Source organism: Tarenaya hassleriana, unplaced genomic scaffold (assembly GCF_000463585.1).
Source record: "Tarenaya hassleriana unplaced genomic scaffold, ASM46358v1 Cleome6, whole genome shotgun sequence".
NCBI classification, from domain to species: Eukaryota; Viridiplantae; Streptophyta; class Magnoliopsida; order Brassicales; family Cleomaceae; genus Tarenaya; species Tarenaya hassleriana.
Window position 1 is genome coordinate 3,839,587 of NW_010968505.1, and position 18,178 is coordinate 3,857,764.

An 18,178-nucleotide genomic window follows, 5' to 3' on the forward strand; every position below is an offset into this window, starting at 1 on the left:
ATTGTTTGGATCATCCGCACACTATATTAGTAATATTACCTACCCCCAAGACCTTTCTTTGTAATGGGCCTTCATAAGATGGGCCTTTCTTTCTCTTCAGCCCAAACTACCACGGATCATTCCCTCGTTCAAAACGAACACCACGCCGTTCTACTGTTTTCCCCTTGAAACGCTCGCCGTTTCGTAAATCCGCGGCTTTTTTGGTTGGCCGGTTCTTTGGAGTGAGGACTCTCCCCCTAGCTCCGATCATTGCTCCGATTGGACTGTCTGTGTAAGCTTTCTAGTTTCTATGTTTTTTTTTTGCAATGGAGTTTTGTTTTTGAATTTGTGTATGTCGACAGAGTATATGGGTGTTTGTGTGTGTGTGTGTGTATATATGTATGTGCGATTTCTGTTAAGAAGCTTACGATTGGCCTTAGGCGACCAAGGGATGGAGTGATTGATCTTTGGTTTTGAATTTGGGTTTCTAGTTCTTGATTTTCCCCAGAAATTCGAATTTTAGGGTTCATGATCAGAACGAAATCTTCAACTGAATCCAGATTTTCTGCGGTTGCGTTCCCATCGCATTAATCTTCGGAATTCCGCTTCATTGTCTTTTTCCGTCTTTATTTAGTCTTCCTCTCAGGTTCCATTTTCTTACGGAAGTTTTTGCGGCATTTTCAGGATATATCTTCAGGGCACCCGATTAATTGGATTCCATGTCTGGGGCAAAAGAGCCTGATTCATCTTCTTATACTCAGGTATTTCTTAATTCCATCTCATCTCATAATGCATTCTTGATTCTCGCGTACAGAGTTGCTATTCAATCTAACTAAAATCTTTACTCAGTGTAGCCATAGGATCATGAACCAGCTCATAGAATCTCAGCCGTCATGTAGTCTGCTCCCTTCTCTTCTGCCTTATCTTATGTTGCCCTGTGCTTTGATCTTCTAATTTCTCCCATGATATGGGTTTGAACAACTTCGTTGGATAAGCAAAGATCAAATAGTTTAGCTACTGATATATGTTGCATTGTTGAATCGAACAACGGGAGAGGCTTGATAAGGTTTCGGAGTAGTCGGAGGGACAATGAGAGAAATTGGGCCAGTAACTGTAGGCGTCTATGTGAATCAAGAGAGTAAACTTTTCAAAAGTTACTGAAGCTTCCTCCTTGTACGGGATTTCTCAGCCTTTTCGGAGTTTACTTCTTCATGGAAAACTATGCCTTGAGTTATCTTTCTTCTTGCTGTTGAGTCCTGTTTGCAGCTTTCTTCTCAGATTTTCTTGGATCTCGTGGACTCTGCAATTGCCGATGTGGCATCTGAGTGTCACCGGATAGCCAGACTGGGGCTTGATCGTGATATGGAGGCGGCAGAAGAAGAGTTTAGGTTGTCAGCACAAGCATGTGCTAAGATTGCTGATCCTAGCAACAATGCTGAAACCAATGCCAAGTATGTTGTTGACATATTTGGGCAGACCCACCCTCCTGTAGCCAGTGAAGTATTCAACTGCATGAACTGTGGACGGCAAATTGTTGCTGGAAGGTTTGCTCCTCATTTGGAAAAGTGCATGGGGAAGGTGAACTATTGATTATTATATTATCTCAACATTTTTTTTTGGTTTCTAGTCTCATGAGCCGCCAGTTCCTTATTCACTTTGAAAAATTACCCAACAGGGCAGAAAGGCTCGCGCAAAGGCTACCAGAAGCACAACAGCTGCACAGAACCGGTACTCACGAGGCAGCCCTAATTCCCCATATTCTCCTTTAAATTCCACAAGCGCAAACCGGTTGCCAAGTGGATCGCCTGGTATTGCAGGTAAGGATTCACACGGCACAATCAGAGAGAACCTGAAAGAAGACTGAGTCTGAATATCACAGGTTTATATCAAACATTAGACATGAAAGTAACTGACTGCTCCAGACGAGTATAAATCATACGCTAGGTTTCTATCGATTTGCAAAGTCCTTGAGGGTTCATATTATATTAATCTCAGTGGCTTAAGATCCACGAGATCCAAATAGATATACATTGAAATGAAATTATAGCTTTCTTCTCAAGCATTGGTGACTATCTTCATTTTGTTTACGCATGTATAATGTTTCAGATGCAATCTATGTTCGAGTAACCTGTAAAGCGTGAGATTTTTGTCTAGTATCTTCAATCAAACAGTTTCCAATGTTGAGTAATGACAGTTGAAGGCTTTGGAGCAAAGCTTCCAAAACCTAGCAATGGCAACTCCTGCTTGATTCTCACTGGTGTTGCACTACGGAGGATCTCATGGTTTCTTGCCCTCAGGTCATCCAATGTTTCGATGAATACCTGGACGCGGCAGACCAGTAACCCGAACAAAGGGACAGACATTTCTCGTTGTTTTAAAGTGGAGAAGAGCAAAAACAGATGATCACAACTGAAATTTCGGTAAGTGATCCCACCGCTACCTCGTTCTTTCTCTGAACTTTTGCCTCTCCATCAGTTTCAATCTGATCTAGTTCAAGTAGTTGGGTCATTAGCAACTCTATCAACACCATGAATTCTCTGTCTTCAGCCTTGGTTCCTCCATGGACATTTCTCTCCAATACAACAACCTGAAGAACAACTGTCAATAATTAGTCTCATCTAAGATTCCACCAGGGTTTTTCCTTTAGGAATAGGCTTAGTAGTTATTTCTCTACTAACTTACTTACCTAACAAAGTATTGGCTACTATCACGACTAGTTGTTGTTTTTTTAACAATTACATGGTGTTATAATAGGGGGTAGTGTGTTTTGCATTGTTTCATAGACTAGTTGGTTTCAGAACCCAAAAAAAAAAAAAAAATCCTCACTTGGCCGCATGGTCGGATTTATAAAGGGTATCATTCTACACACCACCGTTCGTCTGATAACTTCACGCCTCCTTGTCTCGATTTTAGGTCAACCGCGTGCATTAACTAGGGGTGGGGAAAAATCCCGAATTTTGAGTATTCGACCCGACCCGCGGGTCGGATACCCACAAATTCGGGTATGAGTGGCAATAAGTTGCATCTGATCATGAGATCGGGTATTAATATTAGAATACCCGAATATTCGGGTTCGGATAATTGTTATTATCTCACGGGTACCTACGAGTACCCAGATAATAAAAAATTATCTTTTTAAATTTAGGTTTTTTATTAGATTTTGTGTTATTTTATTTAATATTAATGATTATATAGATATTTTAGATATATTTATGATGTATTTTTTTAAAAATATATTTATTTTAGATATAAATACAATTTAAATTTATTTTGAATGATTTTGAATATGTATGTATAAATATATTTTAAAAAATTGATTGAAAATAATTATAAATATTCGGATTCGGGTACTCGCGGGTATTCAATAATTATCTCATGGGTTTTCGGGTTCAGATACCTGACTTCACGGGTATAAGATCAGATAATAAAACATATAACCTGAGACATTCGGCTCAGGTACCCTCAAATTTCTAGATATCCGATTTGTGCTCACCCCTAACGGTAACAGACGTTAGACCAATCTTTTTCTTTCATAATCACCCAAGCAAAGTTTACATGGGTGGGAGATATATAGTCGGGTCAAAAGTCCGATAAACTTCCAAATTATCAAAAAAAAAGTGTCATTCTAGGGTTCAAGCCTCATACCTTGAGGCTACATAACTGGAATGCATGAGAAAGGTTTGCTTGTACAGATCATATCATATTAGGAGCCAAAAAAATGATGGATCAATGTCTAGTAATAATATTGGAAGAGGAGAAAGAGGCAGACAAGGCAATTACCTTGTCAGAAAGCATATCAACCTCATCCTTTGCTCTTTCAATTGCCTCTGCCAACTCTTGCTGCTCCTTGATTGATTCTCTTCTCTGAGTATCATCATCATCCATCGTTTGGTGAGCCATTTCTTTGAATATACTCTGGGATCTCTTTATTTTTATTTTTTGTGTTCTGAATCTTTATAACTTTGAAGTGCTAAGGGATAATATAAGTGTGTAAAAAAGTGAAGGTGGGGTGGAGTCGAGTGGAGCAATTAAAAATAGGGTTGTCAATCGGGTCGGTCAGGTCGACCCGACCTGATCTGAATCCATACTCGGCTTGAGGGTCTCGGATTCGGATTCGGACTGATTTGATTTTTTTCGGGTCTAAATAACTAAATCTAAAATCCAATCCTATAAACTTCGGATTTGGATTTAGATCGGACCGGTCTGCTAAATTCACTCTTTGATTTTTAATTATTAATTTTTTAAAAAAAAAATCGGACTTTCGGACCGAATGAAAACCTCTAAACCCACTCCAAAAGGCCGAAAATTTTCGGACCTAAATATCTCTACGCCAAGCCCGCTATTTTTTCGACCGGATCGAACCGGATTTTGGGACAAAATTGAGACCCTAAAAAGTGTAATTTTGAAATAATATGTGAATGTAAACATTAAAAAGCAAGTCGCCACCAAATTACTGTCCGAATTGCAACTGCCATATTTAAATTAAATGCAACATAATATACTCGCAGTGTGATGGGATTTTTTTCAACCGTTTAACCCAAAGTGGTCTCAAAATCGATGGGTCACGAAAAGAAGGAAAAATAATAATAATAATAATAATAATAATAATAATAATAATAATAATAATAATAATAATAATAATAATAATAATAATAATAATAATAATAATAATAATAATAATAATACACGTGTACACCAGAAAAAACATAACACTTTTTTTTCGTGTGAAAAGAGGAAATTACCCTTAATGAATACGCGATTTTTATCCGTTCGAAAACAACTTCGTTATTACGACTTCGTAATTAATTCTAAATATAGTTACAATTGATTCTAAAAAAGATGGCAAAAAAATCATCTGTCTTATTCTAGTTATATATCAGTTATATGTTAGTCGTAATAAGGTCGCAAAAAATAAAACGAAAAGGGTATTTCAGACTTTTTCAACCGAAAAGTGGGTTAAAATTGAAAATTTTTTTTTTCGGTGGTGTACACTGAAATTGCTGCGACCCAAATGGGTTATTTGAGTAATATTCCCCGATGAGAGTGCGGTGAAGCAAATGCATACAGGTGAAGAAAATGTGTTTTTTTTTATAACCTGCATCAATGGCTTTTAATCCCACAAAGCATATATAAATGAACGGGTATTATAAAAATACCCTTACTTTACTATTTTGACTTTAGGTATACCAATTTCCAACTGTTACCCTATAATCCATGTGACCAAAAATTTAATCTTCCTCATATTGGCCATAACATTAAATTTACGATAATCACACTCATTCATTATGTTTATACCTTATATATTTCACTAATCATTTGATAAAAAATTTATAAATTCAATGTTATGACCAATATGGCCAATATTAAATTCCTTCTCCAACTGTAACCCTATAATCTATGTGACCAAAAATTTAATCTTGCTCATATTGACCATAACGTTAAATTTACAATAATCACACTCATTCATTATGTTCATACCTTATATATTTCACTAATCATTTGATAAAAAATTTATAAATTCAATGTTATGACCAATATGACCAATATTAAATTTCTGGTCACATGGGTCACACAGGATCACAGTTGAAGAATAGTATAACTTGAAGTCAAAATAGCAAAGTAAGGATATTTGTGATATATTGCCAAATGAACATAGCTACAATTTTAATATATTAAAAATAACCTAAAGAAAAAGGCTGAAAATAAATAATATATATAAAAACATTTTAGTTTGTTAATTTATTCTAAAAATTAACAACATACCATAATAACTTTTCATTGTTTTTAATTGTTAATTATATGGTCATGCAAAATTTGGGAAGAAGATTCAAAACGAAGCTTATGATTATGAACACATAAGACATCATTCTACATGACATGGACACTTTTTACACATACGAAACAACATCTTGTCGGAGTCTCTCGAGCCGCCATCATGTTTTAATTATACGGACCGTAAAGTTTACATCTTTGAAAAATACAAATCTGAGACTCTTTCAAGCTTTTATACGTAATCTGCGACTTGTAGTTCATGAAATCTGTCTCTTTTGCTACTTATTACTCTCGCTTTGTCCCCTCTTATTTCAAGAACCTGCAGAATACAACCCCCGACCATTATGTGTATGTGTATGTGTATGTGTATGTGCATGTGTATAAAAAGTCTGAAATACCCTTTTCGTTTTATTTTTTGCGACCTTATTACGACTAACATATAACTGATATATAACTAGAATAAGACAGATGATTTTTTTGCCATCTTTTTTAGAATCAATTGTAACTATATTTAGAATTAATTACGAAGTCGTAATAACGAAGTTGTTTTCGAACGGGTCTAAAACGGGAATTTTACTCAAATGATCCACTTGGGTCGCAGAAAAAACATAACACTTTTTTTTTGTTGAAAAGACGAAATTACCCTTAATGAATACGCGATTTTTATCCGTTCGAAAACAACTTCGTTATTACGACTTCGTAATTAATTCTAAATATAGTTACAATTGATTCTAAAAAAGATGGCAAAAAAATCATCTGTCTTATTCTAGTTATATATCAGTTATATGTTAGTCGTAATAAGGTCGCAAAAAATAAAACGAAAAGGGTATTTCAGACTTTTTCAACCGAAAAGTGGGTTAAAATTGAAAAAAAAAAATTTGGTGGTGTACACTGAAATTACTGCGATCCAAGTGAGTTATTTGAGTAATATTCCCGTCTAAAACCGTTCCCACGCGCCCAACCACTCAATATAGGAGCGGGAGAGTAACGCGCGTGTTGAGAGTGGGCGTTTGTGGATTCCAAAATCAATGGACTTCATGGGCCTCACCCAATAATCATATCATTTGATCGAAACAGTATTGGCCCAACAATTAAAAGTACTGCCGTCCAATCATATGGGTTGACGATTCACAAAACAGTTACATATTTTATATATGCAACCCTAAATACCGTTTCCAATTTAACTGTATTTTACAATAAATGTCGTTTTCTATAACATTCTGATTTTGTTATGATTTTAAAATAAAACCAAAATACATTTATGTTACAAAAAAATTCATATTTATATACAATAAAATCCATAACAGACCAAAAATTATTTTACTTTATTTTAATATAAAAAAAAAATACTTTTTTAATATTTTGATACTATATTCAAGGACATTTTAGTATTTTAAGACGAAAATATAGATCACACCCTCTAATAGGGTAATTCACTTAAATATACCAAATGTGTCGCATGAATTTCACAGATACACCCAAGATGAACAGTAATTTTTTTTATTTCAATTTTATACCATTTTTTACTCAAAAAATCTGAAATAACATTTTTTCTATATTTTTTACGACTTTATTACAACTGTTATATAGCTAATATACGACTAAAAAAAGAAGTATTTATGACCATATAACAACTAAAAATCGTATAACTAATAAGATATATTTTTTGCAACTTCATTTAGAATCAATTGCAACTGTATTTAGAATCAATTACAACTGTATTTAGAATCAATTGCGACATTGCAATTACAATTACACGATTTCATTAAAGGTATTACGGTCTTTTCAAAAAAAATTAATGTGTTATGTTTTTTTGGGGTGTATCCCTGAAATTACTGCGACATTTGGTATATCTCTGTGATTTACCCCCTCTAATATTTAACAGATTAAAAGAAGACCAGGATATACATGTCCCGGAAGCCAAACAAGGCTCATTGTTTCACTTTGTTCTTCTTCTGTAATCCCCTCCCCTGCGACTCCTTCCCTCGTGTTTCTCTCTCCGAGGTTTGATTCCGCCATGGATAGGGCACAGTTGGTGTTGTTGGGGCTACCGTTATTACTATTCTGCTCGGATCTGGTGAGCCTTTTCACTCCGCCTCCGCCGCAGAAACCTCATCACCATCGCCATCACCAGCCACCGCCTATCTCTCACTCGCAGCGACCGGCGGGGGGCATTTCCCTGGACAGGTAAAATTTTCTCCAAGATTCCGATGTCCCACTTCGATTTCGTCTTATCTCCTGTTCATCGCTCTTCGATCGATCTTTTTTTTTTTTTGCAGAAGTCAAGTGGTATCGGAGCTGTCGGATATGGGAACACCGTTGAGATCAACTTCTGCGTCTCCTGCTCGTTCAAGTAGGTTTTCATTTATTTTCGTGTGACTGTTTTGGATTTGATCTTTTGCTTGAGTGTTGTTTGATTTGATTACATATCAAATCTTTTTACTTATCGTAGATCAATGTTAGACGTCTTAATTCCTGGGAATTCTCTCCAGGGCTGATTCTAGAGGCAGTGTTTCTGAATGTATAAGATTCTCGCTTCCACCATCTATGAGTATATGCCTGTCTTCTTTTGAAAATTTCCGAATTTCTCTTGGTAGATTGATTCCCTGATTTCTGTTTTCTTATAGGCTAATGCTAAATCTCTGACGCTTCTTTGGTTTTCTGTGAATTCTCCCTCAAATCTGTACATAACCGTTTCTCGTCTTCTGTGGATTAATAGCACACATTGTCACTTTCTGGTATTCGCGGGATTCCTCTGAAACTGATTCTTAGCTGTGGAAATATCAAACTCTTGGCTTCCATCAATCAGTGTTTCTTTATGCTAACTTTTGGTACTCTTTGGAAAAGCGTAACCTGTAACTGAGAGATTATTTATCTGGTGATGATGATCTGCGAATTCACAGAGGGTTTCATTGATATGATTTTGAATGCCAGGGGGACTGCAGTAACAATGAAGAAAATGCTGGAGACAGCTTTTCCAGGATTGGATGTGATTCTGGCCAACTATCCGCCACCAGCACCAAAACGGCTTCTTGCTAAAGTTGTGCCTGTTGTTCAGATGGGTGTTATCGGTATCATAGTTGCAGGTGAACACATCTTTCCCATGCTTGGAGTGACTCAGCCCCCTGCTTGGTACTACTCCTTGAGGGCAAATAGGTTCGGGTCAATGGCTTCCACTTGGCTTCTCGGCAACTTTCTGCAGTCTTTCCTGCAAAGCTCCGGCGCCTTTGAGGTTTACTGCAACGGGGAACTGGTAAGTTAAGTATTCTTTCTCTCATGGCGTGCCTTGTTTCTTCGTCAGCATCTTGATTTCACCCTGCCTTTGTTCTTTAGAATTCGTCGGATTACTGATTCAAGAATCAGTTTTTCTTACGGATCTTATCTGTTATATGGCCGTAACAGCGAGCTTCCATGTGATAAATTGATGCAAATGTTTGGGGTTTTGTCAGGTGTTTTCAAAGTTGAAAGAGGGAAGATTCCCGGGTGAGATCGAGTTGAGAGATATCGTCAGCAGAACTCTGACAAGACCAAGCCATGGAGCTGCTTTGATGTGAAGAGCCCTTCCTTTTTCCTGTCTATACAGATATCTTTCGTTTGAAGGATTTTTCCATGACATCTTTTATTCGTATTGTGCTTAAAAGGATTGATATTACTAAAGTTGGAAAGTGACTGACAAGAGTGTTTCCACATCTCAATAACATTGTGATTTTCCTTATTTATTCGTATTATTACACTTTATATATACATCTATTTTTCACGATCAGATTAATTCTGTGTCCAGTCAAACCATATTTCTAGAGATTTTAAAATGGAGAAGAACCTTCTTCTGATAGTTACCAAGAACGAAAAACCCATAAGGAAAACTAAGAAATCGATAAAGGGTCGATTTCGATTTGATTCCTCGATAAAAGGAAGATCTCTATTGGGAAAAAAAAAATCAACTAAACAAGTGCTACAAGATATAGCATGAAGAACAAAAGACGCATGTATAACCATCAGACGAATTCAAAGCGCAAGAGAAGACGGGTGGAGCTGTACTTCTCGCCCTTTTGGTCAAAGAGTGGAACAGCACGCAAGCCCTGTCTCAGTTCAGACACTGGTAGACATGTCTGCCCGCCAAAGTCATCCTTCTCAGACGTATCGTACTCGTGCACTTCTACTCGGAGCAGAGCAAGCTCGGGAGCCGTTAACGGGAACGTGAATTCTTCGTTCCAAACAGGCGTCCAGTTATTGAACTTTATTTTCGTTTTCGCCATCACCTCATCTGCAGGTGCTCCAGCAATACCCACCTGCACATTTAACATGTATTATACCAAAAATCAAAACTTTCCATCCATTCAGGCTGAAACAATTTATCAGAAAATGATTGAAAGATGGATCAATGTACTTTGACGTAGAAGTCCGGAGGAGAATACAGATCGAAATGCGTCAGTTTGAAGTCCACTTGCCACCCGTCTCCCATACAGACTTTCACCTGAATCAATGTTACATCTTTGAGCAAGAAAGTCGGAGCATAGAGGGAAAAAGGGAATCGACGGATTCTTGCAAAGGTATCAGCTTTAACACACCTTCAATGTTTTCTTCACCGTCGAATCAAATACTTCACCACTTGGACCTGCCTTCATCAGAAAATCCGGCTTTTTTACGTAACCACACCCTCCATTTGCTCTAAACATCCCATGCATCAGCCACAGTGCTCTGCCATATCCCTGCAGTTATTACTTTGTCAGCTGTCTGGAGTAACCACAGACTATAAACTCAAATAGGACAATCATCAACCCGATAATTTTTATCTTATTATAGGGCGAGAAGAATGGCAAAAATCCCGATGATAACGGTGCTAGCATGACTTGGAACAGAGGAATAAAGATTAGAGGGCAAACCTGCATGTTGAAAGCAATCATTTGAGCACCGTGCATCCAACCAATCTGCGGTTTATAGTTGGAAGAATTAAACCGTGTACCTTTTGGATATATTCTCAAAAAATTCTTCTGGGTGAATCTGTTCATCGTGAGTATTAATCACTGATTAGCTTCAGAACTAGAAGCAAAACACTAGTAGCCCATTTACATCTTTTTCAACACTTGAACATAAGACAAGTACCTGTTAACATCTGTACCATATGATGCTACAGCTTTCTCAAGTGATTGCTCGCTCAAACTAAGCCGTCGGATTCTATTAGGATCGAACTTTAACGCCTTTCTTAGCCCACCCTTTGGTTTCCCAGCATGAATGGCGATAAGCCGTCTGTACTCAGGTGCTGTCAACGGGCCCGACATCTCAAACTCGCACACCTCCTTGTCTTCATCGTCTTGATTGGTTTCCGTTATATTGTTAGAAACCTGAAACCAAAATACCAGAAGAAGGCATAGTTTGAGCAAAATAAGTTTCAAAAAACTTACTTGATGCTGAGATTAGTTGCTTTGAATTGGTATTTGGTAGTTTTCTTTGATTCATACACCGCACAGTAGGGCTGGGCACAAATACCCGAAAATCGGGTATCCGTCGGATACTCGTCTCACGGATACCCGATTTTAGGGTACTCGTAATTTTCAAATCCGAATCCAAATCCTTATTTTTCAATACCCGTGAATCCGGATCCAAATCCGGATAATAGAATTTTTAAAACCGGATATCCGCGGGTACCCGCGTATTATAATTATAAATAATTATATCTTATATTTATATAACATTTTTATAAAATACAATTATTTTAGATGAAATAATTTCATATTTTTTTAATATTAATTCAAAAAAATTAAATTTATTATTATTTGTCTCTTATTATCTCTTTTGTCTTATATATTTTATCATAATTCATCAATTTTTATAAATATATCTTCATGTTTTAAAAATTTTATATATGAATATTGTTGTTTTTCTTAAATAAATCCGGATCCGGATATCCGCGAGTACCCGACTATTATTCCGGATACCCGTACCCCGGATACTCGTAAATACCAAATCCCGAATACAAATCTCATAGTTAAATACCCGAGCCTCCCGGATCCGAATCCAAATCTCTCGATTTTCCCGGGTATCCGACCCGTGCCCACCCCTACCGCACAGATAACAAACCTTTTCGATATCAGATTGCGTCGAAGTAAGTTCCGATGGCTCCTTCCCCCAAACATCCTCATCCGAATCCTTTCCCTTCTCTCCATTGTCTTTTTCCTTTGCATCGTTGGCTTCTAAGTACTCTTTTGGAGGTTTTGTCGATATTAGGATCTTGCCCTTCAGTTCTTCTGGGGAGGGAAATTCTTCCGAACTTTCAGGATCATGGTAATATAACATGTCTCCAAATGTTTGAGTTATCATCTGCAGAAGCAGTAAATTTGTATCCATTGAAGAAAACTTCCACTCACAAACAAAACACTGCAGTCAAAGATTTACGGACATAAAGGGAGCAAAGAAGGATTAACCTTGGCAACTTTAGATTGAAGTCTTGGTGTGAGATGGTCTTCAAGAGTGATTATGACAGGATACTTGGAAGTGGCAAAGGAATGTGCTTTAATTGATTCCAAACACTTTCCCAACTTTACAGGCTTAGTCAATGTCCTGCATATATTTCAGAACACAATCCGAGATAAGGAAACAAGACATATTCATTGAGCAAGAACGGTTTCGAATGAAATACCTTCCATGTTTGACACAGACATCGTCTTTCCCACGGGGCCAGAGATCTAACTCGACCACCCTCACGCCTCGTCTCAAGGCCTTCACAACCGGAAGATCACTGCAGTTGCTACTGAGCTGGTTTCCGGTCAAGTAGGAATTGTGGCCAGTGTATATAAAGTAATGTGATAGTGGAGCTTTCATATCATGATGAACCTGAATGTTGATTACAGCTTTTCATGAATATACGAACAACACTGAATACACTTAGCTTTAACCATAACCAAGAACCTGCAACTGATTCTCAGACCTTTGCCACTTTTATGGTAACTCAGATTTACAGTTGGAACAGAAAGATCCTCAGACGACAACCCAAAAGAAAAGTGTTTACCTTTTCATTGCCCAAAAGGGGAGTTTTCAATTTTCTTTTGGAAAAGTGAGATTTGGAAACGGCAGTAAAAAGACCCAAAATTCAGAATCCAAAGTTCCAGTTCATCCATTTCCCCGTGTGTTCATCTCTTGACAAGTTGATAAAACCGAAGTTAAAAAGGTCAAAGTTTTTAACTTTAAATACAACTAGCGAAAAAGGAGCTTGCCATATACAGTAATCAATCAAAGTTTAGGTCGGAGATCTCTTCTTTTGCAACAAAATCAGGAGCCAAAACCCTAAATTTCCGACATATTCCGGCGAAATCAACCGGAGGGCATGCGAAAGTAGTTAGATTTGCATGACGATCCAGTCAAGAACAAAGCAGGAAAACGAAATGCCAGCAAACAAACAGCACCCAGATTGCAAAAAAAAAAGGCCAGCTTTGACCCACTTTCTCGCATTTTCCAGGGAAACAAACAAGAGTTGACCAGCCGAGTTCACCTGATCACCGATCGGCGGATTGAGCTCAGTGGAGAAGATAAAATAGTTGAAGTCGTCGAGGGTGAGGGATCGCCTCGTGAACTTGGCAATGTGGTGCCTCCGGCGAAGCACCTCGTCGACGATCTTCTCCTCCTCCGCTCCGCCGCAGCTTTCTCCCTGCCCCTCCGACAGGAACCGCCGGAGCTGCTCCGGCGACATGTAGGCCCCACCCTCGGCGTACTTATCGAACGCCTCTCTGACGTCATCCGCCGGGCCCGCCTCCGTCACCCTGAACTTCCTCGTGAAGAACAGACACATCCTGTAACTCCCCATCCCTCTCTCTCTCTCTCTATCTGCACGTATCGTCCCGTTCTCGTTTGGTATTTTTCTTTAACGGGTTCTTCAGGTACCGTCTTGTTCAGATCGAGGAATGTTAAAAGGTGACAGCTCTCGTGGTGCATACACACACGCATACATACATACATACAGATATAATATATATATATATATATTATGTATAATCCTGGTTTTTGTAATAGCAATTTTTTCTAGAAGCGTTTCAAAACTTCCATCAAATTTTGACCAAATCTTATCAAGAGAAGAAACCTCCATCACTTTTGTCTTCAGAAACAATCCTCAAAAAGAAAAAAGCCCTGTTTATTGAATCTCCCTAAAAATAGAAAACAAAGGGTCAATTTCCAGTGAAAAATGGATTTTAAACGAACATCGGCCACCGTTTAACTGATTAATTTGTTTTTTAATTTTTTTTTAAAAAAAAAGAGAGCAAAAGAAAGATCTCATCTAAGTCATGTCTGAACACACACACACACACAAAAAGTCTTTTGTTAATCTGTTTTGTTGTGTTCCACGTCATGGTGGGTGGGGGCCACTCTCTATGGTTGAGTTTTGTTTTGTCTCTTCATCAAAGATTTTACCTTTTCGCTTTTATGGTTTGAAAGAGATCACAACACTTTAGTTTATTCCAACTCCATACATCAAAAAATAGAGTTTGGAATGCGATTAGCATATGTTAACACGTTATGGTTTTTTTTTGTTAACGTGGAAAACCATCACACAGTCTTTCGAGTCGGATATCGGACAATAAACCTCTGATTATGTACAATAGTCGACAAACCATACAGAACAGATAAATTAGTTGAAGCTGAACGATTCAACAAAAATTCAGACGTTAGAAAGAATCGAATACACAATCCATAATCTCGTACAGATGGGTTTGTTATTTTTTGTTAACACTTAATGGGGTTATTTATTATTCATCACCACCATTTGTTGTAATCCGTTGACGGTGTTTTTTAATTTTTTTTATGACAATGATATGTATATATTGTGGTCCAAGCGGAATAATTTTATGACTATTTAGGTTCCATTAATTGAAATTATTCTATGTTTCGAATTTGTTCATATTGATGGACGGTTACCTTAACAAATTAAATATTATACGTGAGAAAGCATCCGTCGTGGATGGTTGCTGACAACTATCTTTAACCAAAAAAAAAATGTTTAACGCGTTTTGCTAAAAAAAAAACAACATATTTGTCTTACCCAATTTGGACTTTTTATTAAGGATTTTCTTACGAGAATAAATAATTATTTATAGAAAAAAAATAAACAATTACCTAAAAAATTAATTTTAATGCGAATCTAGCTGAATAGGACTACTGAGCCCAGATGAGGGCCCATTAATTTCCAGCTTTGGAAGGACCTTGTAAGCGTAGGCCCATACTAAGACTTCACCACGTGGCAGAAACTGATTGGCTTGCTTCCGTTATATGGGAGAGCGCGCGAGGGGAGATGAAAAGGCCACGGGAAAATGCTCGCGCTCTGAGTGCGAGCGAGATGGCGAGGTTGGTGGCGCTGCTATTATGCAGCTTTCTTCTTCTCGGAGCTCTAACCCTAACCCTAATTCAGGTAAATTTTTTTGTTTCCCTTGTCCTTGTATCTTCTGTTTTTCTGCGCGGTTTGATTGGCCATAGCGAAACGAGCTTAAGGCCATTGATCGGCTACGGTTGATCACGTTATGAATTTGAGCCGATTCGGAGACTAGGCGTTGAGGTAATTTTGAATCGTTTTCCGGTGCGTGTGACCTTGGTGTTTTGCTGCTGTGTCCTGTAATGTTTCGTTGTTTATCTTAAGGGAAAAACCCTAATATGTTCTTTGCGAATTATCGTCGTCCTTGTGATTAAAAAGTGTGACTCATAAGTCAACCTTTCACGTCCGATTGTCAAACGTGAGAGCTTCATGACATGAAACATCCAGATTTTTTGTGAATTCTCAAGTGGTGATGTTCTCTGATTGTAAATTGTAATTTATTGTAGTTTAGATTTGCAGAGAGAAGGAGACGATATCGATTATAATTACATTGTTGATGGTTTGGCCGTGCATTCTCAAACACTATTTACTGTATGGATTCCCCTAATAAATCATACAGATTCATTAAGAGACGTGAGGGTCTTATAACATGGAATAATATCCTGATGAGAGGATAATGTTCTTACAAACCATTTTTGAATGGCGGGTTTTGGGTTTCAGGCTAAGAAATCCAAGGTGAATTTGATGGAATTTTCCCACAAGGTTTATTTCGATATTGAGAGCTGGTACGATCTTGGTCCTGATATAAGTTTGCGGTACATGACGAGTCTTTCAGGTCTTTTGCTGTAGGATTCATTGGATGATATGCTTTCTGGGTGTTTTAACTTTTGTCCTCATATTTCGAGCGATTCTTATGTCATTGACTCCAATGGTTTTCACCCAGGTTGAATTGTTATGGGTCTCTTTTGCAATACAGTCCCCAAAACTGCTGGTATGCTTAACATGTTTTATGTGCTGTTGATTGTTGGTTGCGCGCCTGCGGAGGATTTCTGGGCTTGGCGCGCAGGTAACCAACCAAAGAGCTTCCATATCTGATGTTCTGCAATCTTTATATCTTTACATGTCTTTCACATTCAAGGTTTCATATACTGTCTGCTCTATTTATCTCAGGGGAGATAGGGATTGGTAACAGTAGAAACCTCTCCATTACATGGGGAGCATATTCCACAGGATTTGTAACAGTAGAAACCTCTCCATCACAGTAGAAACCCATGGGAACGAAATGGTCAAAGAATCTGTTTATGGCGAGACTTTTTGTGGTGAATACCTCAAGATCAGGCATACGGGGACATGTAGCTCTTTCTCGATACTGATTTCAATTTCTTCAGGGGCTTTACCCAGTGGGTTGGCTTACTCACTGTATACCTCTATTTCCCAAGGACTTGGTATCAATGGCAAAGGCCGACAAAGACGCCAAGTCTTTCATCACAATGGTAACAACCAGCTGGTGAGTACGGAATTTTTCAGAATCAAATACACCAATATGAATCCCAATGTGCTTTGTCTTTGTGGTTCTGTATGTGTAGGGATGAATTATGCATTAGGATCAGGATTGGGGTTGGATTATATATATATAGACATGGGTTTGTAGATACAGATATTTGGCTTGGCTGCATTTTTTTTTTAAATTTGGAATGTAGATGACGCGCACTATATATACGCACACTATATATACATATATATAATCCGTGCCTGTAGAATGGGAATATGCAATATGCTTATGTTGGAACTTGGACGGGAGACAATGTAGTGTTTGGGAAGGTGGTGTCGGGAATGGAGTCGAAGATGAAGGCCGACAAAGCGGAACTCATCGCCTAGACCGGCGAATTTCCTCTTTTATCTCAATCTTATTCTTCTTCTACGAAAAAAAATCTTTAATTTTCTAAAAAGTTTCTATTTTAAATTTTAATTATCTATATACTGAAATATTTTTCTGACTGTATTTGTTAATTTATATATTTTAATCTTAATTTATTATGTTTTATATTTATTTGAAGTAAGTTAATTTATACAAAATCATAGGTTTTTAAGGGATTTTGTTACAAAGTATAAAATACTGTTTCTTTTATTTTTGTTTTTCTGACTGTATTTGTTAATTTATATATTTTAATCGCATATTGTGATTATTTATTCATGTATTCATGTGTATATATATATATATATATATTGTATTGCATGTGGTTCTTTGAGGAATTCGGTCGATTAATTAATTGTAACAAAGTGGAGCAAACCAAATGGTTAGTTTAATTGTTACACGGTTGAACCGCACAGTGAAACCGGTCGTCACTCGTGCACGCGTGGGGGATACGCTCCTTCAAGCGCGTGAGGTGCCAACGTTAGCGCGTGGATTAAGCCACCGTCTATGAGCCTACCATCTGCGCGTGTGGAGATTCTGATTCCCAGTCAAATCTGGAGAAAAAAACTTCCCCTTCCGCCCTCAAACCCTCTCTCTATGTTTTCTATTTTATCCTTGTCCCTTCTCTCCCCGAAAATTAGGGTTCCTCGCTTCTGCAGATCGTCTTTTATCCATATAGATTTGACCGGCATTCACTTGATTTCTCTGTTCTCCAACTATGAAGCAGAAGCGAAATTCGAAGAAAAAGAAGAACCGATCAAGCGCCACGAATTCCCCCTGCGGTGGACCGTCCGCCGGGAGCAAAAAGCCCTTGGAGAAAGAAGCGACCGATATTGGAGGAAAACGGGAAGCTAAGAAGGAAAATTTTGAAGACAACGTTATCGAGTCGTTGAGGGATGCTTTTTGCTCGGTTTCGATAGAGGAAGCCACGGCTGCGTATAAGGAGGCCGGCGGAGATCCGGACAAAGCGGCCGAGATTTTGTCCGATCTGGTGGAAAGCGTCGATGATCCGTTTACGAGTTCGGTCTCGAGCGGGTTTTCAGGTCCAGAGACTGGATCTAGCTCCGACTACGGGACGGGATCGAGCTCTAGCGTCAGCGATGGATTTATGGAGAGCGGTTACGTGCAGAATCTGATGAGGGAGAGGGGGTTTAAGGGGAGCAAACAAAATCGAGTTATTGCAGCAACAGGCACGGTGTCTACAGTAATAGGGAAAG

At 38.1% G+C, this 18,178-nt stretch overlaps 4 protein-coding genes and 1 long non-coding RNA gene across 10 annotated transcripts in view; 4 read left to right on the forward strand and 1 right to left on the reverse strand.

Annotated features, from left to right (window-relative positions):
* Nucleotides 1-178: 178 nt before the first annotated feature.
* On the forward strand, nt 179-2,038 carry LOC104799390 (ataxin-7-like protein 3). Of its 4 annotated transcripts, none has more exons than XM_010521893.1 (4): nt 179-271; nt 664-740; nt 1,234-1,557; nt 1,655-2,038. In XM_010521893.1, exons 2-4 carry the CDS (start codon nt 699-701, stop codon nt 1,841-1,843), a joined length of 555 nt encoding a protein of 184 aa, XP_010520195.1. In that variant the 5' UTR covers nt 179-271; nt 664-698; the 3' UTR covers nt 1,844-2,038. The 4 variants fall into 4 exon arrangements, with proteins under 4 accessions (XP_010520195.1, XP_010520197.1, XP_010520198.1 ...); XM_010521895.1 differs by having other exon boundaries at nt 1,246-1,557; XM_010521896.1 differs by having other exon boundaries at nt 1,258-1,557.
* Nucleotides 2,039-7,686: 5,648 nt separating this feature from the next.
* On the forward strand, nt 7,687-9,466 carry LOC104799391 (selT-like protein). The gene is given in 4 exon segments (XM_010521897.2): nt 7,687-7,963; nt 8,031-8,104; nt 8,686-9,004; nt 9,201-9,466. Coding segments are annotated over 4 exon segments (693 nt in total). The 5' UTR covers nt 7,687-7,768; the 3' UTR covers nt 9,306-9,466.
* A 109-nt stretch (nt 9,467-9,575) lies between these two features.
* On the reverse strand, nt 9,576-13,714 carry LOC104799392 (phosphoinositide phospholipase C 4). Its single transcript, XM_010521899.1, has 9 exons — nt 13,238-13,714; nt 12,389-12,582; nt 12,174-12,309; nt 11,830-12,069; nt 10,855-11,093; nt 10,635-10,752; nt 10,320-10,460; nt 10,139-10,225; nt 9,576-10,040 (listed from the first exon to the last, which is right to left on the reverse strand). Exons 1-9 carry the CDS (start codon nt 13,547-13,549, stop codon nt 9,747-9,749), a joined length of 1,761 nt encoding a protein of 586 aa, XP_010520201.1. The 5' UTR covers nt 13,550-13,714; the 3' UTR covers nt 9,576-9,746.
* A 1,332-nt stretch (nt 13,715-15,046) lies between these two features.
* LOC104799393 lies at nt 15,047-17,038 on the forward strand. 3 transcript variants are annotated; one of them, XR_769570.1, is made up of 5 exons: nt 15,047-15,145; nt 15,767-15,831; nt 15,990-16,112; nt 16,217-16,553; nt 16,805-17,038. It is a non-coding gene; the product is annotated as an uncharacterized LOC104799393 (long non-coding RNA). The 3 variants fall into 3 exon arrangements; XR_769569.1 differs by having other exon boundaries at nt 16,857-17,038; XR_769568.2 differs by lacking the exon at nt 16,805-17,038 and having other exon boundaries at nt 16,217-16,791.
* Nucleotides 17,039-17,504: 466 nt separating this feature from the next.
* Nucleotides 17,505-18,178, forward strand: part of LOC104799394 (SMR domain-containing protein At5g58720) — a 4,270-nt gene continuing 3,596 nt past the window's right edge. Inside the window, exon 1 of the mRNA XM_010521900.1 lies at nt 17,505-18,151. Within this exon, the coding sequence (XP_010520202.1) occupies nt 17,680-18,151 (472 nt within the window). The 5' untranslated portion in view covers nt 17,505-17,679. The remainder of the gene's footprint in view (nt 18,152-18,178) is intronic.